Source organism: Triplophysa rosa, linkage group LG18 (assembly GCF_024868665.1).
Source record: "Triplophysa rosa linkage group LG18, Trosa_1v2, whole genome shotgun sequence".
Classification (NCBI taxonomy): Eukaryota; Metazoa; Chordata; class Actinopteri; order Cypriniformes; family Nemacheilidae; genus Triplophysa; species Triplophysa rosa.
Genome location: NC_079907.1, coordinates 19,694,374 through 19,718,124, shown reverse-complemented (window position 1 = coordinate 19,718,124; position 23,751 = coordinate 19,694,374). Strand labels below are relative to the sequence as shown.

Here is a 23,751-nt window from a genome sequence, read left to right as displayed (position 1 = left end):
TGGTCAGACGTGATAACAACTGCTAAAATTGATAACACGACTCATCCAGGTACTGCAAGTCATCTTCACCGCTTGATCTTATATGTTTATTGTATCGCTTCTCTATTTCTTACCCAGTTTTAATTTGTTATAAATGAACTGATAAATGTTTTAATCAATATATTGAGTATATTGGGGTCATGATCACCATGTCAGGGTTTATTTAGCAATAACAACTGTCTAAATGTTCTATATTCCTTAGATATCAACCAGTTAGAGTAGCCTAATGCCGCTTTCAGACTATAAGTGACAAAGCGACATGATACCATTCGTTTCAATGGAGAGCTGGCGACACAAGAGACAGCCATCATTGGCACTGGATTCTTCGCATCTAGCGATGCGACAAAGTTGAGCAAAGTTTAACTTTATGCAAATGAGGAGCAACTTTCAGGAGCGACAGCCGACAGGAGAGAAGATGGGAGCTAATGTGATTCTTCTCGTCGCTTGTAATGTAAATGGGGCATTATACTTATATTAACATTACCCAGCCTTATCTAAGTACCTGAGCATGAATATGAGAATGGCTCTGTTGACTCAAGGCATTGTACTGTACTGATACCCTGACAACTGTACCAGGACACTGAGGTGAAACATTGAGGTGGCATGATAAATGTTAGTAAAACAATTACTGTTACAAACTCCTCTAAATAGTCTTGTCTTGTTTATTTTAAAAATAATATTTTACAGTCTGAATGAACTTACTTCGTTCGGTCCTCAGCTAAGCATTCTGGGAAATTGAAATCCCCTTCCTCAACTTCAAAAACCTTGTACTTACATTATTTTTTGGATGAAATCCTTATTGTTGGTCATCCTTAATGTGTGTTCAATTCTTAAAGGTGCTATGTGTAATTTTTGGGAGGATCTACTGACGGAAATGCAATCTAATATACATAACTGTGTGTTCAGAGGTGTATAAAGACCTTACATAATGAAGCGTTATGAATTTATTACATTAGAATGAGCTATTTCTATCTACACACACGGCGGGCCTCCTTGCATAGAATTCGCCATGTTGTTTCTACAGTAGCCCTAAACGGACAAACTGCTCTACAGAATGCGTTAATCTAAATACGTTATCTCCTTCGTCAAAGAAGCTAAAATGTGACAACATCTTAATTCTCTGTCAGCCACCGTAGTGCTTCTAGCCATGGGTTGCAATTCGCAACCTTACCACTAGATGCTGCTAAAATTCCCAGACTGGTCCTTTAAAAAAATCATAAAAGGCAGTCTTTTTGGAAAAACAAAGTGTTCGCCCAGCAGCGACAATATTAAAGTATGTGTTGAAGATCATACAGTACAGAGTGAAAGTTAAAAGTATACAAAACTGGTATTTGTTTTTACATTTTTTCCCTGTTGTGTTGTATCTAACTGTGCTGGATTGACAGCGGTACAGTAAAGAATGAAAGCTCTCACAGAGTCTATGGCTCATGTTTACTGGCCTGTCTTCATATATGTGTCTTGTGTTTGGCAGATCTGAATAAGATCATGGCACAGTCCAGGGACTATGGTGAGCTGCTGTTCGCCTGGCAGGGCTGGCGTAACGCCTCGGGCAGAGAACTCCGCTCCAGCTACAAAAGATATGTGGAGCTCGCCAACTTAGCTGCACAGAGCAATGGTAAATGCCTCCTGATAAAAGCACTTTGTGTATGAAGATCTGATGCAACACAAGAGGCAGATCTTTCATATTTCTGTGGGTGTTAAAAGTCACTTTCAGAAACTTCACGAGAGCTTTGAATGTGTTTCAGGTCACACAGATAACGGGGCGTCCTGGCGGTCTCTGTATGAGACCCCTACTTTTGAGCAGGATCTAGAAGCTTTGTGGAAAGATCTAGAACCGCTCTACGTTAATCTTCATGCCTACGTGCGTAGATCCCTATTTAAAAAATACGGAGCGGAGCACATCAATCTTAAAGCACCCATTCCAGCTCATCTTCTTGGTAAGAATTTAAACAATATTGCGTTGATTTGTTTTGTTTGTCCTCAAGGAAAGTTTATATGTGAATCTACAGCTAACCAACTCATTTAATTGGAGTTGGCCATGCCCCACATGATGCTAAAATGAAATTTTAATTTGAGTTGGCCATGCCCACAGGATACTAAAAAGAATTTCATTCAATTTGGCCACACCCCACAGGATGCTAAAAAAGAATTTGATTTGAGTTGGCCACACCCCACATAATGTTAAAATAGAATGTAATTTGAGTTGGCCATGCCCACGGAATAGTAAAAAAGAATTTGATTCAATTTGGCCATGCCCACAGGATTCTGATACAGAATTTGATTCGAGTTGGTCACACCCCACAGGATACTAAAATAGAATTTTATTTTATTTGGCCACACCCCACATGATGCTAAAATAGAATTTGATTTGAGTTGGCCACGCCCACAGGATTTTAATATAGAATGTAATTCGAGTTGGCCACACCCCCCAGGATGCTAAAATCAAATTTAATTAAACTTGGCATACCCCACAGGATGCTAAAATAGAATTTGATTCGAGTTGACCATACACCACATGATGCTAAAATATAATTTTATTTGAGTTGAGTTGACCACGCCCACTGGATACTAAAAGGAATTTGATTCAATTTGACCACGCCCACATGGTTCTAAAATAGAATTTTATTCGAGTTGGCCACACCCCACATGATGCTAAAATAAAATTTGAGTTGAGTTGGCCACGCCCCCACATGATGCTAAAATAGAATTTGTTTGAATTGGCCACGCCCACCGGATACTAAAATAGAATTTGATTCAAGTTGGCCACACCCCACAGGATCAGGGGCGGGGCCAGGGGGTGGCCAATGGTGGCCAAGGCCACCATAAATTAATCTTTGGCAACCCCCGGCCCCCCCACCACCGCTTTGCCGGCAACTTTTTTGCGGAACCATTTTTGTACACAGTTGTTCCCATATGGACGCATTTCAACAGCGCACCTCAAAGAAGTACTTCTCCACCCAAACTGAAGGTGGCGGTAATACACTCAACTTGAATTTCAACCACCAACACAATTACAGAAGAAGTAGTGTTGTTGTTGTTCGCGTGTGCTCCAACGGACTTTGCGCGTGCAGTAGGAGGACTGTCTGTTTCCCGCCGCGAGAGAAGAGGTCACAGGTAAGTTAACAAGAAGAATTAAGTTTATTCGCTATGTTTGAAATGTTTCTTGTCTTAATGAATGTATATTATGGCTGGCGTGCTGAAGTTGAAACAGACATGGTAAAGTTTGCTAAGTTAATTTAGGCTGATAACTTAGCAGTATGAAAGTCGCAAGCTATGAACAGTTTCACTGTGTCAGTGTCATTTAAAAGAGCGTTGTAGAAGGCCATTAAAAGTAAAGTCAACTTTCAGTGCTGACTTAGCTTAATGGTGGTGGTCTGTCTGTGTCATATATCCTTGAAAGGGAATTAAAATGTTTTGTTGGCAGTTGGCAGCCAAATGATAATATGCAAAGTATTGCAAAGGAATATTTTTGAAATGCTTGCCCATAATGTTATGTAGAGGTGGGCGGAATGGCCAAAAATCTATTTCACGGAATGAGTAATTTTTTTTCATGGTAACGATATATTTCATGAAACAATCTGCCATTAAAATTCTATATTTTATACCTCATTTTTCTTAGATTGATTTAACTAATTTATTTATTACAGTTCATTTAAATGCTCACCATAGTTAAAATGTAGGCAAGTTATGAAAATGTACTAAAGATATCAAATTAAGTTCTGATAATCAGTTGTATTATTTATTCATATTTATCTTCTGGCTATATCATATGTATACAGTAGGAAGATAGACAACATATATAACAATAAAGTATGAATATGCAAAACAATGAGAGTACAGTATGACTAGTGTTATAAACTGGTGTTCATGGGGTCTGTGTGGGTCTTTATCGCTCTTCACTCTCTATTAGATGAGCACTTTTAGTGTGTTGCGACTCTCTGTCTTCAGGTTTGTTTATTCTTGGGCTTGTTTTTGCACTGCAAGTCTCTGGTGACTCCTCACGCGTCTCCCAAATGGAGGTAGAAGCGCGTCACAAAGCGCTCACACGCTCACGCGCTCGCGAGCATCATCGCGCATTTCAACGCAAGTTTCGCCTTGGCTCTCCTGAAGTTAAACTTTATAAAACTATTAACAGGTTTTCAAAACAACCTGACTTCTGAAATACGTGTTGAGAATGAGCTTTTTTAAATATCCCTGCACGAGCACTGCGGGTGAGAGAAGCGCCGGACTGTAGCGCATCACTAAACTACAGACTGAAAGAAGGTCAAAAGAATGTTTGATACGTTCATTTGTTACGGGTGGTTTAATTCATTAGTTTTTTTTCAGAATAGCGCCTAATTTGCCGAGTTAACCACGCCTACTTATTTACATTCCGCGGAATACACGGAATAGAAAAATCTCTTACGGTTGACATTTTATTCCGCGTTAACGGAATATTCCGTCATTCCGCCCAGCCCTAATGATAAGGTTACTACATTTTGGTTTTGCACCTCTCAGGCAAAATGAAGAGGAAAATTACTTCCTACTTCGTCAGTCAGTGTAGTACTTATGTAAGTTTGAGTGTGTTCTGTGATATTGTAATGTTTGTTTATTATGGTGTGAGCTTTATCACCAATTAAAAAGACACCACCTTCTGCAATGCCACACTGTTTCAGATCTTTTTTTTTAATCCGTTTAGTAATACATTCAAAAGCTTATGTGGATCTTCATGATGTAATTCTACATGGCAATCACTGCCTGATTAAGTAAATGAGTGAGTGACTAAGAAACACTACTAGATCCACAGTGACTTGCCACATAGGGAAAAAAAAGATGATATCAGTTTCTGTGCTACCCCTGTGTGAGCTATGGTCTCAGTCTGGCCACGCCTATGAAAATTGTCTGGCTCCGCCACTGCACAGGATACTAACATACAATTAGCCACACCCCACAGGATACTAACTTACAATTGGCCACGCCCCACAAGATACTAACATATAATTTTCCACACCCCACAGGATACTAACATACAATTGGCCACACCCCACAGGATACTAACTTACAATTGGCCACGCCCAACAGGATACTAACATACAATTGGCCACACCCCACAGGATACTAAAATAGAATTTGATTTGAGTTGGCTAATTGATTTTGAAATAAAACAAAAATAAAGTATTATACAAAAATAAAAATATACAGGATTTAATTTAAATAAATTCACACACTGCCACATAAATTGCAGTTCTCCAACCCAGGCTGTAAAAAGACTGTACATTATGTTTATGGGTAATTTATAATTAGATGTATTAATGAGTGCACAGCACTTGCTGATGTGAACTTTCTGAACTTTAATTCTTTTGAATGTTATTTTGCTGAAATAGGATTGCAATTCTGAATTATCTTTGCTACATCAAAGATCCCACAATCCTTTACCTAAATCCTCCTGTCATTGCTCATTGGACTGTGGCAAAGTAACACAAACCTGATATGTGATATTGTTTGAGCAAAGCAAAGTTGACAGTGTTTTGGTCGTACAGAACAGTGCGGTTCTCTCTCCTTCTCATCTGCTTAGACATTCTGCTGTTGTTTGTGGCAACTCCAAAATAATCTTTTTAATCAATTTAATGTGCTTTCAAAATCACCAGGCATGACTAAATGTGTGTTAGTGTGTATGTTCAGTGAAGAACACCTTGGAAATTGGGTGTTGTTGTATATGTGTGTTTGTGATGGTTCCACATGACTGGAGAGGAAATGGTCTGTAATCAAGCGCAATGGTTTTCTTTAGTGGTCAGAGAAATCTCTGTTCTGCTTTTTTCAGGAAACATGTGGGCACAAACATGGTCCAGTATCATGGACCTTGTCATCCCGTACCCTGATGCTACACAAGTAGATGCCACACCAGCCATGATTGCCCAAGTAAGATCAACATGAAAAAACACAATTTTTATCATCTTTAGTGGGGCTGCAAGATATTAAAGTAAAATGTGAAAAATAATAACTTGCTAAATATATTGACAATGTTTAAAAGTTAATACACTAAATTGTGTCTCTGTGTTGTTAAAATGACATTGTATATTGATATAATACGTTGAAATAAAGAGTTAATTTGCAAAACAGATAACTCTGTTAATCGTGTTGTTTACTGTGCATTTAGAGTAATATCAATCAGACTGCAGTTTTTTATTATTATTAAGTAATAATAACAAAAAAATACAACTACAGTAACTAACACAATAAAACACACAAAAAACATGATAACAATTAAAACATGATTTTTGAACATTTTAAAAAATAGAGTTGTTTTTGCAAACTCTTCAAATAATATACCTTCAGAAAGGTAAACCTATGTTGTATAGCTTTCACACTGGCTTGTGACCAAGTCTTGAAACTGCAAAATGTCTATTAAAAGGAGAATTTAATGCTACGTTTACTATTTGAAATGATCGTTACTGCAATATCAGGGTTGGGGAGTATCTGATTACATGTAACAGGATTACAGTAATCAGGATACAAAAATTTGGTAACTGTAATCCGTTACAGTTACATGAAAAAACAAAATAATCAGATTACAATTACAATTAGTAAAAAATTAGATTACTATCAGGATTATAACTGTTTCAAAACTAAAGTAATTGTTTTAAAATGTGGAAGCGTTAGGTGTTTTGTGCTCTGCAACCAATTTCTATATACAATTAAATGTTTTCTAATGCATAAAACATTCTTAAATGCTTCTCAGCTTGTTTTATCTACATAGCCTATAAAAATATGACATTTATCATTTATTGTGTTAACTGACATTAATATTCATGATTACATTATAAAAGTGAATAATCAACAATAATTACTTAATTTTAATCTTGCAGCCCTTTCTAATAAGTTCCTGTTTTTACTGTATATCCGTTTTTTTACTGTATACTCTTCTTTGAGCCACCTCAAGACTATTCTAATGCTGCTTTGCTTCTGTGTAAATGAAAATAATTTTTAAAATCATGTTGCTTTTCTGTTTATTTACATATGTGACCCTAACGTAATCCAAAAGCAGTCGGACTACATTACTTTTATATTGTGATACTTGGATTACGTTACTGGTTACATTTTTATTGAGTAATTTGTAACTGTACCGGAATACATTCTTAAAGTAACCCTCCCAACCCTGTGTAATATACTAAATTATAGTAACAGGGTTGACATTGGAAGATCATCACTTGACAAAACATTAGAGACAGTGACAAACTGAGATTTTACCTTCTCCTTATTTTAAGGCTGATGTCTCCTGATTTTGAAGTAATGCAAAAATTAAATGTGATGGTAACAGGGTTAACCTAGACACAAATGTCTTGTATTGTTGTTATAATACATTATGCCAACTTTTTTAAAATCAGAAAGACAAAACCTCAAATTCTAATACTGTGGCATATGTATAATTTGTGTAAAATTAAGGTGTTTTTTAATTGTTATATATGTGATGTTTCATTATTCAAGGGTTGGACCCCCCTACGCATGTTCAACGAATCCGACCGGTTCTTTACCTCTCTGGGTCTTTTGCCCATGCCGCCTGAGTTCTGGGAGAAGTCTATGCTGGAGAAACCAACAGACGGCCGTGAGGTGGTGTGTCACGCCTCTGCCTGGGACTTCTACAACCGCAAAGACTTCAGGTGTGTGTGTGGTATCAGACTGTCCCACACACCAGCTCGCTGTGTTTCAGATCACATCATTAACCGCCTGCCACAATCTCATGTCTCCTGGCCATATCATAAACAGAGGATGTTAGCACTGGAACAACAACCGCTTCTAGCCTTTTCCTTCCCACGTGTTATCTTGCCAACCTCACCGTGAACCTTTCCATCCTCCTGTCATTTCTAGGATCAAGCAGTGCACGGTGGTGACCATGGACGACCTCATCACCGTCCACCACGAGATGGGACACATTCAGTACTTCCTGCAGTATAAAGATCAACACATCTCCTTCCGTGACGGCGCCAACCCTGGATTCCATGAGGCCATCGGTGATGTTCTGGCCCTGTCAGTGTCCACACCCAAACATCTTCAGAGCATTGGCCTGCTGGATAAGGTGGAGGACAACAAAGGTACCGCCAACCCCAAATCCACTTACGCTTACATGTTCAAATGAATTCTTCAGACACCTGGTTGTTAATAACATTGTTATTACGCATGATTATGTTGCGCATAAGCCCTGTGGTCAGTAACTGGTCTTCACTGCGTCTGTAGAGAGCACCATTAACTTTCTGATGAGCATCGCTCTGGATAAGATCGCTTTCCTGCCGTTCGGTTACCTGATGGACCAGTGGAGGTGGAAAGTGTTTGATGGCCGGATCTCAAGCACAGAATACAACAAAGAGTGGTGGAACCTCCGGTAACAATTCTTCTGCTGCTTTCTGAAAGAAACAAGCACCGGTTTTGTATTTTCTCAAACTTGAACCATATTTGCTCTTTCAGAATGAAGTACCAGGGATTGTGTCCACCTGTTTCTCGCACTGAGGAAGACTTCGATCCCGGCGCAAAGTTCCACATTCCAGCTAATGTGCCTTATGTCAGGTACAGTACAAATAGCTCAGAATTAATGAATTTCAGTCTGATTTTACAGGAAAGCGAGGTGCCGATTTTGTATGAGTTCGTACAATAATGTAGAGAGAAAGAAGAATGAAGTCCCACCCCGAAACCAAACTGTCTAACAGAGTTGACATCTACATTAGCATTTGATATTATCAGTCATTAATGAGGTTGTTTTTACCTCAGAATGTTTAATCCCGGGATATTTCTAAAGATACTGTACATTGATCGTCCGTTGATCTCATTTGGCATTAGGTACTTTGTGAGCTTTGTAATCCAGTTCCAGTTCCACAAGTCTTTGTGTGAAGCCGCGGGTCAGTCAGGTCCACTCCACAACTGTGACATCTACCAATCCAAAGAAGCCGGAAAACTGCTGGGGTCAGTGGAACTCTCTCTCTCTCTGTTCTGTACATGCACACAGAGGAATGAATGAGCAGTGTCTGACGTCTCTGATCTGTCCCGCAGTGATGTGATGAAGATGGGCTTCAGTAAGCCTTGGCCAGAAGCCATGACTCTGATCACCGGCCAGCCCAAGATGTCCGTCCAGCCTCTGATGGAGTATTTCCAACCGCTCATTGAGTGGCTGGAGGCGGAGAATAAGAAGAACAATGAAGTCCTGGGATGGCCTGAATATGACTGGACACCATACAAATGTAAATAAGTTTGTGAATAAATGTATTGGTTTGCGTGCATTTTTGGTATTTGTTTGAAAATAAAATACAGTGAATAGAAGGTCAGTCTGGCGGAAGTCATTTGACTTATTTCTTGAATCAAATATGAATGGGGAAATTCCAACTCTTTTATAAATGTATAAAAAGGTTGAAATGGATTGATTTAAAATGTACTTTATATTTATTTGGTATTTATCGCTACAGTTTTAAATTCCACTTTTGTTATTACCACTGTACAACTAAAGATCAGATTGATCAGAAATATAATTGATTTTATTATATTGAATTTTTGAACTATTATGACATTTACATTTATGCATTTGGCAGACGCTTTTATCCAAAGCGACTTACGTTGCATTGCATTATACATTTTGTTTCTATCTACAGTGCATCCGGAAAGTATTCACAGCGCTTCACTTTTTCCACATTTTGTTATGTTACAGCCCTATTCCAAAATGGATTAAATTCATTATTTTCCTCAAAATTCTACAAACAATACCCCATAATGACAACGTGAAAGAAGTTTGTTTGAAATTTTTACAAATTGATTAAAAATAAAAAACGAAAAAAAGCACATGTACATAAGTATTCACAGCCTTCGCTCAATACTTTGTTGAAGCACCTTTGGCACCAATTACAGCCTCAAGTCTTTTTGAGTATGATGCTACAAGCTTGTCACACCTATTTTTGGGCAGTTTCTCCCATTCTTCTTTGCAGGACCTCTTAAGCGCCATCAGGTTGGATGGGGAGCATTGGTGCACAGCCATTTTCAGATCTCTCCAGAGATGTTCAATCAGGTTCAAGTCTGGGCTCTGGCTGGGCCACTCAAGGACATTCACAGAGTTGTCCTGTAGCCACTCCTTTGTTATCTTGGCTGTGTGCTTAGGATCATTGTCCTCTTGGAAGATGAACCTTCGCCCCAGTCTGATGTCCAGAGCGCTCTGTAGCAGGTTTTCATTGAGGATGTCTCTGTACATTGCTGCATTCATCTTTCCCTCAATCCTGACTAGTCTCCTATTTCCTGCCGCTGAAAAACATCCCCACAGCATGATGCTGCCACCACCATGCTTCACTGTAGGGATAGTATTGGCCAGGTGATGAGCAGTGCCTGGTTTCCTCCAAACATGACGCTTGCCATTCAGGCCAAAGAGTTCAATCTTTGTTTCATCAGACCAGAGAATTTTGTTTCTCATGGTCTGAGAGTCCTTCATGTGCCTTTTGGCAAACTCCAGGCGGGCTGTCATGTGCCTTTTACTGAGGAGTGGCTTCCGTCTGGCCACTCTGCCATACAGGCCTGATTAGTGGAGTGCTGCAGAGATGGTTGTTCTTCTGGAAGGTTCTCCTCTCTCCACAGAGACATGCTGGAGTTCTGTCAGAGTGACCATCGGGTTCTTGGTCACCTCCCTGACTAAGGCCCTTCTCCCCCGATCGCTCAGTTTAGCCGGGCGGCCAGCTCTAGGAAGAGTACTGGTGGTTCCAAACTTCTTCCATTTACGGATGATGGAGGCCACTGTGCTCATTGGGACCTTCAATGCTGCAGAAATGATTCTGTACCCTTCCCCAGATCTGTGCCTCGCTGCAATCCTGTCTCGGCGGTCTACAGACAATTCCTTGGACTTCATGGCTTGGTTTGTGCTCTGACATGCACTGTTAACTGTGGGACCTTACATAGACAGGTGTGTGCCTTTCCAAATCATGTCCAATCAACTGAATTTACCACAGGTGGACTCCAATCAAGTTGTAGAAACATCTCAAGGAAGATCAGTGGAAACAGGATGCACCGGAGCTCAATTTTGAGTGTCATGGCAAAGGCTGTGAATACTTATGTAAATGCGCTTTTTTCGTTTTTTATTTTTAATAAATTTGCAAAGATTTCAAACAAACTTACATTATGGGGTATTGTTTGTAGAATTTTGAGGAAAATAATGAATTTAATCCATTTTGGAATAAGGTTGTAACAACAAAATGTGGAAAAAGTGCTGTGAACACTTTCCGGATGCACTGTATGTGAAATCCCCTGGGATCGAACCCATGACCTTGGCATTGCTAGTGCCATGCTCTAACCACTGAGCCACAGGAAAGCTTATTATGACAACTTTGTCCTTGAATGTAAAATTACCTGTAAATATTATTTACATTTACACAAGCACTAACAGACTCTTTTTCCTGTGTCTCGTCATCAGCAGTGACCGTAGTGGAGGATGAGACGCCAAAGCCAGTCAACTTTCTGGGTTTAAGCGCGAGTGAATCGGGTGCGGCCGCCGGTCAGTGGATTCTCCTCGTGCTGTCTGTCGTCTTTCTCATCGCCATCATATCTTTGGCATACAAATACAGCAAATCCAGACGCTTACAGGACAAATCCATGTCTCAGATGGAGCTCAAGTAAAACAAAAAAAAGAGTGTTTTATTCTTACCTTGCAGTCATTAAATTGGGTCTATCTTATGAAAGAAAAAATCAAATTCTTTTTGAATGTAATGTATATTTATTTCTGGTCAAATTTGTTTGACTATGCAATGAATGGTGACTGTTGTAATTTATTTGTACAAATTTTAACTGTTTGACAGATGTTGAATGTTTTCCAGTATTTGTACTTTGTGCATTTATGACTAATTTTACTGCTTTGGACTTTTTAGAATATAAACGAACGATCTGACGTTTTGGCTTCGCTTGTTGTCTTGGTTTGACTTTTCACAAAAACAGTGGCCTTCTGCTTTCACAAAACAGTTTAATGCGAGTACATCATAAAAAACAGCTCATGAAAATCTCTTTTTCTCTGCTGAGGTGAAAACACTCATTGTGTAGTTTTATTACATGAAGTCTTGTGGTTTTCCAGCCCTTCAGCTCTCTGAACCATCCCACAAACGTCATCATTGACATCATTGATCATTGATTAAAATAGACCAATGCTGGATTAAGATTAAGAGACAAGTGCAGTTTGTCCAGTGTGTCGACTGCAAACCTGAGGAAAACAGGACTGATTTTTCACATGTAAGTGGAGTCATTTGAGATTAAAGCAACAGTGAAGCTCCACAAGACAGAAACATATTTTACATACAGTACTAACCATCAAAAGTGAAAATAACCCAAGAACACTGTTAGTTTCAACACACTGGTAAACATGAGTGATTGAATTACAGTAAAATGATCAAGAAATGTTTGGGTCATAATTAGAGATGCACCGATCCTAAATTTCTCCACCGATACAATTATTCAAGAGTGATATCTGCCGATACTGATCCTGAAGATTAAATGAATATTTCTTTACTTTCTGAATGTTATTAATTCATATAATGACTATTAACATTGAACATCAAACTGGCGATTTTCTGTATACAAAGAACAAATTCATTTTCCTGTCTTTTGATTGACAGGATATATCGGCTGTTTTTAAACTACGTGAAAGAATGCTTTTATCGACCGATACTGATTATTGGGCGGTATATCGGTGCATCTCTAGTCATAATGAATAATGCTGAATATATCACACTTCCTCCATGGGAGGGCTGGATGTCCCAGTCAACACAGACCGTTTCAGTACCTGAAAATCACGAGAGGACTGAACTGAACTGGAAAGCATGTCCTCAGCGCTGGTCTCAGATCAGTATTAAACACAGTGTATCATCATCTCTGTATGCTGATGAGTCAAAATCACCTTGTTTAAATGTGTGTAAAATGTTTAACAGTGTAATGAGGAATCCTGATTCAACAGAACACACACATGGAACCTCAAAAGGCCAAAAAATATTTACTAAGTGTACTGTGGCAATAGGAAAATAAAGCAATTCTTTACAGCTAAATCAAAGATGTCCCAGGTTCATCAAAAACATGTTTGCTCTTATCAAAGTTGATTGATCTGTAAAACAGAGGCGATATTGCACAAATATTGAACTTTGTTCTTTAGAGCTCATTGCGCGATCGACATCTCTGAAAGCCAACATCCAGTGTTAAAGGCAATAAAATAAATCTTCCCAATGGCTCGTGCCCCTGGCTCTGTGAAGAAAGAGAGGCTCTCTTTCTGAAAAGTTCAGTAGTAATATTATTGGTGCATTTCTGTCCAGTTGGTGACCCAGAGTTCCGAGTTCTTGCTCGGGCTGAAAGCGCTGCTCTCTGCGAACCTTCACACCGTGGTACTTTGGCATTATCCTGTAGTAAACAGCCCTCTTGAAGAAACAGCACTGCTCAAGAAAACAAAAATAAATAAAAAATAATGTAAGTCTTTAAAACTGTACTGTACTATTGTGCACGGGTGCAACTTTACATAATGATGTCTACATACAGGAAGAAAGATTCCTACAGCAATAAACCTGATAAACCCCCAAAATGAATTATCTCTCGTAATTTACTCATCCTCATGTAATTCAAGATGTACATGACTTCCTTTACTTTGTGTTCAGCTGAAGAAAGGAAGTCATGTACATCTGGGATATAACTCAATAACTCATGTTTAATGTTTTACTGTAACCTTAGGATGGGGTGGCGACCAAAATACAATATCGCGATATGTGTCATTGCACCTTTTAAAATATTACTTTATTATTGAATTGATTCATAATTTATGTATTACTACAATATAATTAGGGCTGTCAACGTTAACGCATTAACACATGCAATTATCTTTTTCAGATTAACATGTTAAAATATTTAATGCAATTAACGCAGCATCCATTTATTTTGTCATCCTTTGTCTAGCGTTACATTTTATAATCACACTCTTATTCATGTAAAGCCCTTTAAACCATTTAAGCGTGATTTGAAAAATTTGCTTTGACAGGGCACGACCAGTATTACCTTCTCTTTCTCAACTCAACTTTATTTATAGCGCTTTTTACAGTTTTCATTGTTACAAAGCAGCTGTACATGAGACATATTGACTATAAGAAAAACAATTAAAGTTATACCTGTAAAAACAAGAAAAAGGTGAAAACAGGAGACAGACATACCCACATACAAAACACTCCACACACACAATATGCACATGTACTAACACACATAGACACACACACGGACGCGCAGACACACGGACACGCACGCACACACGCAAACATGCACACACACACACACAAGCATGCATACACACACACGCATATGCACACACAGTGAAAGCAGAGTGAAAGAGAAACACAGGTCAAATATTAAACTGACTATAAATTCCTATATGCAATATTAATTAAGTAAAACTTTAAAATTCTAATTCTAAAGCAGCCCCCCGGCCAGGCAATTGGTGCAAAACAGTATGCAAATGGTGGCGAGGAACCCAAAACTCCAATGGAGAAAAAAAACCTCAGGAGAACCCAGGCCCAACCAGGGGATTCCAGTTCCCCTCTGGCAAAAGCTGCTGCCTCTGCACAAGCTCGACAGTTCTTGCACAACAAGGCTAAATAAAAATAAATAAACTTACTAATAAGGTAAATTATAGATTTAAGATTATCATTAATAATCTAATAGCTTTTGAAATTTTGTAGTGAAGACGTGTCAAGTCGCCGCATCCTTCTTTATCCAGCTCTATCATCTCAGCTCTTGTCAGGTCGCCACTTCCCATTCTCCGCTCAACCATCAGGTCTGGGCATGAACTGCATCCTGCTCGCTGTCGTAACCTTTGAGACAAGACATCTGAGAGTAGAGTACTGTTCTGCACTCTTTGATGCAACAAGTCAGTTGTTGTTGGAAGTGTTCCTGGTTCCGGTTGATCTAACTAATGCAGCCTAAACCCTCAGAGGATTTATATTAAGGAAGTGTAGAGTATGCAAGATTAAAAAGATGCGTATTTAGTCTAGATTTAAACTGAAAGTGTGTCTGCCTCCCGGACAGTGCAGGGAAGACTATTCCAAAGTTTAGGCTTTATAGGTAATAAGCAAGATTTTAAAGTTAACGCGATGCTTTATAGGTAGTGCAAGGTTGACAGAACCGGGCTAATATGTTCATTCTTTTTTGTACGTGTAAGAACTCGAGCTGCTGCGTTTTGGACCAGTTGGAGTTTTTGTAATAAGCCTGCAGGGCAACCAACCACCTAACAGTGCATTACAGTAATCTAGTCTTGATGTCATGAATGCATGAATTAACTTCTCTGCATCTGACATTGACAGCATATGACGTAGTTTAGATATATTCTTAAAATTGAAAAACACAATTTTACATGTGTTGGCGACATGGCTCTCAAATGACAGATTACTATCGAATAGAACACCAAAATTCTTACGACGAGGGTTTTATGGAACATCCGTCAATAGTTAAGCAGTATTCTTGGTTGTTACGTATGGCGGTTTTCGGTCCAAAAAGTAACACTTCTGTTTTGTCTGTGTTCAGTAATAAAAAGTTGTTACTCATCCAGTTTTTTATATCTACTATGCATTCCATTATTCGATGGAACTGCTGTGTTTCATGAGGCCTCGAGGAAATATAAAGTTGAGTATCATTAGCATAACAGTGAAAGCTAACTCCGTGTCGCTTTATTATATCTCCTAGAGGTAGCATGTATAATGCGAAGAGCAGAGGCCCTAAGACTGAGCCCTGTGGTACACCGTACTGAACTTGCGATTTGCGTGACACCTCATTGTTTATTGCTACAAATTGAAAACGGTCAGATAAATAAGATTTAAACCATTTCAAAGCTATTCCCTTAAAGCCACAATATGGAAGAATTTTGTCATGAAATATCCAAAAATCACTTGCAAAGTGTGATATATTTCATGCAGTTGTGTACTTACATTATCGCAAATGTTCCCAAGAATGTGCAAATCCAGAGAAATTCCTATTTAAAATAATGGCTCGTCCCTTGTCTCCCTTGTATTTGTCGCATACAAGTGACTTAATATCCGGTGCTCCGCACTACCCTCAGTTTCCGGTTGTAGAAACTACGGCAACACGCTAATGCGGGAGTGGTTATACAGCATCTGGGACGCAGCACCTGTTGTTCTGTTATTATGGATCACGATTACTCTTCGGCGAGTAAATGAAACCCAAAAAAGTGTAAACATAGTCCAAATGAGGCAAGCAGGCTTATGGACAAACAAAGAAATATAATTTTAATATAAATAAAAGCGTTTTCTAAATGAAGAGAGCTTCGCGACCAACTTGGACTCGACAGAGACTCCGCTCTCGCATGTGTTTTAATAGAAAGGTAAGCACATTTTTTTTATTGTACACGAAATACTCAGATAATGCAGATTATTGGAATAGTTAATAAAGCAATAAGCCCCGCGAAACAGTGCTTATTGCTCTTATCAAAGTTGATTGATCCGCTTCGCGTCGTGCCACAACACCCTTAGCTGTTATAAAATGCACTGTAACCCACTGCTTCGTGGGGCTTATTGCTTTTATAAAACGGTTATTCCATATGCTTAGCAAGGTTTCATAAAATAAAGTAAATAAAATGATATTTAGGCTATGTGGTGCGGTCAGCCGTTATATATTGAGGTATTTTATAACGGCTTAGAACTCCGCTCAGCCAATCAGAATCAAGGACCAGAACTGACCGTTTTATAATGAGGTATTTTATAACGGCTTAGAACTCCGCTCAGCCAATCAGAATCAAGGACCAGAACTGACCGTTTTATAAGAATGCATTTACCCTATGAAATACAGTATATGTCGCACAAAAATATGTAGCCAATAACGTTACTTGTAAATGCTGTTTAAACGACGACTGTATGACTGTTTTAAACACTTAAAACTGTGTAGCATTGACTACCAAATCAATTGAGAAAGTCCAATATCAGTCGCAGGCTAACGTAGCATTACATTCCACGTTTCTTGTAAGCTAATTCATTACGATGACATAAAATACAATTAATTCATTACCTCATCCGTGAACATGATGGGCGATCTTCATTCTCCATACGCCTCTGGATGACATGTCTCATAATTCCACTCTCCTACATAACGTCATTTAGCTTCGCCTTTTGTTGTTGTTTCGAAAGTGCGCCAAGCGGTCCAAATATTCCATATTGTGGCTTTAATGCCGATGTAATTTTCGAGTCTATGTAGGAGTGTGCTGTGGTCAATGGTGTCGAATGCAGCACTAAGGTCTAGCAGCACCAAGGTCTAGCAGCACCAATAACGAGATACAACCTCGGTCAGACGCCAATAGCAGATCATTTGTAACTCTGATCAAAGCAGTCTCTGTACTGTGACATGCTCTAAATCCAGACTGGAATTTTTCATTGATGTCATTCCTTTGGAGGAAGGAGCATAATTGAGTTGAAACTACTTTTTCCAGAACTTTAGATATGAAAGGTAGATTCGATATAGGCCTGTAGTTCCTTAGTTCTCTAGGGTCGAGTTGGGTTTTTTTGACAAGGGGCCTTATAACAGCCACCTTATATGTTTTAGGCACATGTCCTAATGTCAGAGATGAGTTAATAATACTAAGAAGGTATCTATAATTTCTGGGAGCATCACTTTCAGTAGATTTGTAGGTATAGGGTCTAGCATAGAGGTCTGCAACCCGACCCGAGCCCGAAAAACTTGCGGGCTTCGGGTCGGGTTATTGTTTAATGAATAGCCTCAGGTTCGGGTCGGGTTTGTAACTAAAAAAATATATAGGCTATATACAAACAAGTTTGCGTGCCATGGCGTGTGCTTGCGTGTTTGCTGCGTTGTGACCACAAAAAAACACGAGAGAAAACACACACTTTTCGCATAAACTGTTCTGCGCATGTGCTCCTGCTCTTGTCCTCGTTGTCACAACACAGCAGGTGATGGTAAAATGAGTGCGATAAAGCAAAATATTATTTTTTGCTTTTGAAAACGTATTACAGTTCTAAATGATGCAGGGAAAGCTGCACTCTGGGAGAATAGTGATCTTGTCATTACTGTCAAGACTGGCCCGTTGTATCCTCAGCATCCCTGCAAGTGAGGAACTTCAGTGTAGCTGGGCTAACTTTTAATCAGAGGAGGACGGCACTTAAACCAACAGTTCCAGAGGGTTCAAAAAAGATTTTTGACTTTTACACCTGTTCACCCACAGCAAAGTTTCGTTATTGGTAAGTCTGTGCTATTTCTTATTTTTTCTTGTGTTTTCACTGCTGAGGGGGCCACCGTGCCTTGATGAAACTGTGTTTGCTTACATGTAGGTATTTGTTTAATTATCATCGCAAGCAATCATAAAATGCAGCACATTTCAACAAAGCTTGCTGTTAAACGCACTTCGGGTTCGGGCTTAAAATGTAACTGTAATGGTCGGGCCGGGTTAAACAATCTCGGGTACGGGCCGGGTTCGGGCTTTCGTTTAAAGCCCGTGCAGACCTCTAGTCTAGCATGCATTTTGTTGATTTAGATGATCTAATGATTTTAGACAGTTCATCGTGATCTACGGTATAAAATAATTGCATTTTCTCCTTAAGGGCGCTGTAGTTAGTTTGTTCAGTGGGTTTAACTTCTGTTTGCATTGTTATAATTTTTTCTCTAATATCTTGGATTTTATATGTGAAGTAGTTCATAAATTCATCACTGTTATGCTGATATACAGGATCAGAAGTCACTGACGATTTATTTTTTGTTTATTTAGCCACTGTGTTAAATAAAAACCTAGGGTTGTGCTGGTTTTCTTCTATTAGTGATGAAAAGTAGGCGGATCTAGATGTTTTTAGGGCTTTCCTGTATTTTCGAATAGTATCCTTCCATGCTGTACGAAATACCTCTAATTTAGTTTTCTTAAAGTTGCGCTCCATTTTTCGGGCCGCTTTCTTTAGAGCCTGAGTGTATTCATTATACCACGGTTTTTGGCTGCCATTTTTAATCTTCTTTAAACGCAGAGGAGCGACTGTGTCTAGTGTTTCCGAGAAAGTGGAGTTAAAATTTTCAATGGTAATATCAAGATCTTCAACGTTATTTCTAATGCTAGAGATTTTAGACAGTTCAGGCAGTTTATCGAGAAACGCATCTTTGGTAGTTGCAGTTATTGTTCTACCATATTTGTAACAAGGAGTTTGATCTGCAGCCGTAGGCCAGTGAAGCAAACATAATACCAGATAATGATCCGAAATGTCTTCACTCTGCTGAAGGATTTTAACGTCGTCAGACAGTATTAAATCTGAAGTATGATTACGAAGGTGAGTGGGTCCTGACACATGTTGACTAATGCCCATGGAGTTAAGAGTGTCTTTGAAAGCCATTCCTAAGGCATCTGTATTGTTATCTACATGGATGTTAAAGTCACCAACGACAAGGAGTCTATCTGCGGCCAGAACTAGTTCTGATAAGAACCCACCAAATTCTTTAATAAAATCTGTGTGGTGCCCTGGAGGCCTATATACAATAGCCAGAATACATTTAAAAGTGTTTTATCCTTAGTATTAGGTGTTGAAACATGAAGTACCATGACTAAAAAATAATTGTATTTAGAGTTAAGACTTCTGGGAAATGCTAAAAGAGTTATTGTAAAGTGCTGCGACACCTCCCCCTCTTGCCTTTTAGACGAGGCTCATGTTTATAATAATAATCTTGGGGACAATTTCATTTAAAGTAATATAATCATCTGGTTTTAGCCATGTTTCTATCAAACAGAGCATTTGTTATCATATCGTTAACAAAAAGTGCTTAATCCGGGGGACAGACACAGTCTCTATTTTATGATGTTTGGGAGAAGGGTTTATCAGTCAGCTAGTGATGGGAAGTCCGGCTCTTTTCAAATTACTTTGTTTTATTATTTATACTGTAGCTCTAAAAAAAAAACGTTGGGGTGAATTTATAGCTGCTGCTGACAGAATAACAAAAGCAAAACAGAAAAACAGCGGTCAGACATTGCTGTACACATTGATTAGACCAGTTATGAGCATGGCAAATCAGAGATGCAGGAAGATTATTTGATTAGATTGACTTGCAACAGTCAGATGTCAATTAACACAATATAGACCCAAAAAGTTGTTTTCATGAGTCTTTTTTTGACTCCCACTCGCTCTTTCAGTGTATGTGAGAGATATGCAGAGCTGCTGCTGACCAAATGGAAGCCCCAAGCGAACTTGTTTTGTGGTTCCCCCATTAAAGATAAAAAAATACAAAAACACGCAACTACATTGGGCGTCAGAATAGAACTTTACTGAAATATAAAAAATGAATTGTGACGATTTATAACTGTATATCTACAGAGTACAAACAACAATTATAAATGATGCAGCATATGTACCTGTTAATATGGTCTATGGAGCGAAAATTGTGCCAAAACTTAACAAACAAAATCAAGCGTTTTGCAAAAAAACTCAACCTTTTTTGCAAAAGAAACTAAACTCTGAAACAAACAGAAAGCGTTTTACAAATACATAATAAAATTCGAGAGAAAATGCAAAGGTGTAACATATAAATGTACTGTTTAAGTCTCACCATTTTATGAGATTCTCTCAGATTGATTTTCTCACAAACGTGACGTCCAGATTTTCTCACAAATGTGATCGTGCAGATTTTCTCACTTATGCAACTTCTCCCAAAACAGCAGATAGTTCAATTGTTTGACTTACATTTATATTACAGTTTTTTTGTGCTGGTTTATTTTATTGTAAAAAATTGCCCAATTAGCTTGAAATGGCCAAAAAAATAGCAGCATTCATTTTAAACCTAAATAGGCTAATTGTCAGGATCCTGTCCGGTGTTTTCGAGCCTTGTGGACAGGGTCGTGACAGTACCATGTCTTGTGTGTGTTACGTCTTGTGTGGGGGTACGTGGCAGTTTGTTTTGACATTGCGCCGTGTGTCCTCCTGTCTCTTGCCTTGGCCCCGCCCCCCTTGTTTCCCGGTAATCTCCCCGTTAGTGTTTATCCCCGTCACCTAGCCGTCACCCTCCCTGCGTCATCATCCCATGTTAGTGTTCCCCTTTATAAGCCCAGTGAATTCCTCGTCCTGTGTCAGATCATTGTTGTATTTGCCATTCCTTGTCTTGCCCTGCGTTACTCTCATCTGGAACTTTGTCCTTGCTGTGATTCTGCCCTGTCGTGTTTCGTGAAGTATACGTTTTTGTTTCTTTTTGAGTGCTTGAGTTTATTCCCCCTCGTGGGAAGTGTTCTGTTTGTTTTATTATTAAGAATTCCTGTTTTGCCCCATTGTGTGTTTTGTGTTTACGTTTAATAAAAGTATTTTTTGGTTACTTAGCTGTCTGCGTCTGGGTTCTCTGTCCGCAACCCTGACACTAATGGTAACCAAACAATGTAGACGACTGACTGAATCAACTGCCACGACGATTTATTTGCTTTTTCATCTTTTATAGCCTAGAAAACTCTCTACTAATGCCATAGTGTTTAGACATAATGTTAAATACTTTTTATTTATGAGTTGCTATGGATAAAAATCAAACATATGTATCAATGCAACTTTCATGCAGAAAAATCACTAAAAACCGAGTCGCATCTCAGAAAGAGCGCAGAATACCATACTGAAATCTTATTAAAAAATTGACATATAAACCAGGCCCGGTTCCTGCCAGGTGCAGATGGGTGGACTAGCAGATATCCTGGGTGGGAATATACCCCAACCACACAGACAGTATAGCTGCAGACAAAATTAAGAGTCCATTTAAAAAGTATTTTCCTTTTTTTCTGTTTTGGTAAAATTATCATTTTTGTTTATTTCTGTGAACTTCTGACAACATTTCTCCCAAATTTCATATAATTTCTTTTTATTTATTTGGAGAAAATGAACTGGAGAAACAGAAAAGATGATCTGTATTTTTAAAACAGAAACAAGCCCGTACTTCATCGTCCCCAAAAGAGCGGGGGTCGCTAGATCTGCGTACCCTGAACAGGCACCTACTCAAGCTGCCGTTCAGGATGCTCACGCAGAAGCGCATCCTGGCATCTGTCAGATGTCAAGATGGATTCATGGCAATCGACCCGAAGGACGCTTACTTATATGTCTCTATTCTCCCCTCATCATCGCTCCGTTCCCTACGGGTTCGCTTTTCGAGGGTCAGGCATACTTATTACCAGAGGTCCCTCCCTCTGCGAGTCTGTCCCCTGTCCCCACGAGTCTTCCACGAAGATCGTGGAAGCCGCCCCTCACTCCCCCTCAGGGCAGAGAGGTGTTGCGGGTAACTAAACACTATCTCTGATGACTGCTTCATTTTGACACACTCGTGAGATCTGTTATGTAACACCACACGGACCCTAGTGCTTTCAGCCACCTAGAATCGATTGGGACCACAGGTCAACCGAAAAAGAGCAAGTTCTCCTCTGTGCAGAGCATCCTCTTTTTTGGTATGGAACTCAACTCTGTCTCCATTACAGCGCGACTGTGCTCAGTCAGTGTTGAACTTCCTGGAATATTTCAAGCAGTCAGCGGGAAGAGGCTCCTGGGCAAATGGCATCCTCGACGGTGGTGATACCCCTCGTGTTGATGCACATGAGACCGCTCCAACACTGGCTACAGGGTCGAGTTCCCTGGAGAGCGTGGCACACCGGCAGCAGGCGGATGGTGAATACGCTTTTCTGCCAACGCACCCTAACCACTTGGTCTTCAATGACCTTTCTACGGACGGCTGTCCCTCTCGGGCAGGAGACGCGTCAGGGTCGACAGACGCCTCCCTGCAGGGTTGGGGTGCCGTGTGCAATGGGCACGCATTGTCGGGGCGATGGACGGGCCCCCGCCTGCGCAGGCATATCAAATTGCCTAGAGTTGTTGGATGTGCTACCCACACTGAAGGGGTTACAACCTCTCGTGCAGAACAAGCACGTGCTGGTCCTGTCGGACTGCACAACTGCCGTAGCGTTTTTAACCGCCAGGGTGGCGTTCGCTTATGGCAGCTAACACGACTCGCCCGACACCTCCTCCTGTGGAGTCCGCAGGGCCACACATATCCCAGATGACCTGAACCAGACAGCCGATGTGCTCTCTCGTCAGTTGACGCCTCGCGGAGAGTGGCGACTCCACCCCCGCGTAGCCAGCTCATTGGGGACAGTCAGGGCGGGCTCAGGTAGACCCCTTCGCCTCCCTGGACACCACCCATTGCCGCTAAGGTACTCCCTGCCTCGGCACGGAGGCTCTAGCGCACAGCTGGCCGTGGGACAAGCAGAAGTACATCTTTCCCCCAGTGAGCCTCATTGCACAGACCCTGTGCAAGGTCAACGGAAGAGAAGCATCAAGTGTAATAAGTTGGCGCCATACTGGGCCAACCGGACTTGGTTCTCGGAAGCTAAATGCTCTTGACGACAGCCTCCCCCCCCCTGGCCAATTCCCCTGATCGAAGGACCTGCTTTCCCAGGCGGAAGGGCACGTTATGGCATCACAGGCCAGACCTCTGGAACCTCCATGTCTGGCCCCTGGATGGAACGAGGAGATCCTGAGTGGCCTAACCCCTGCGGCGGTTAAGACCATCACTCAGGCTAGGGCCCTGGCCACTAGGTGACGATACGCCTAGTGGTGCCTCTTCTCATTCTGGTGCTCTTCTTGAAGAGAAGACCCGTGGAGTTGCTTGATCAAGTGGGTGCGGTCCTTCCAGAGATTCGAGAATAATCTCTCCCCTTTCACACTGAACGTGTATGTAGCCGCTGTTGCCGCTCATCACGAC

The 23,751-nt window shown here is 40.1% G+C and overlaps 1 protein-coding gene across 1 annotated transcript in view; it reads left to right on the top strand.

The window, feature by feature from the left end:
• Positions 1 to 11,945, top strand: part of ace (angiotensin I converting enzyme (peptidyl-dipeptidase A) 1) — a 29,926-nt gene extending 17,981 nt beyond the window's left edge. Inside the window, 10 exon segments of the mRNA XM_057358694.1 lie at positions 1,511 to 1,654; positions 1,785 to 1,976; positions 5,840 to 5,937; positions 7,504 to 7,676; positions 7,885 to 8,108; positions 8,251 to 8,395; positions 8,479 to 8,577; positions 8,848 to 8,970; positions 9,058 to 9,245; positions 11,447 to 11,945. Coding sequence (XP_057214677.1) covers positions 1,511 to 1,654; positions 1,785 to 1,976; positions 5,840 to 5,937; positions 7,504 to 7,676; positions 7,885 to 8,108; positions 8,251 to 8,395; positions 8,479 to 8,577; positions 8,848 to 8,970; positions 9,058 to 9,245; positions 11,447 to 11,649 — 1,589 coding nt within the window. The 3' untranslated portion in view covers positions 11,650 to 11,945.
• Positions 11,946 to 23,751: the final 11,806 nt, after the last annotated feature.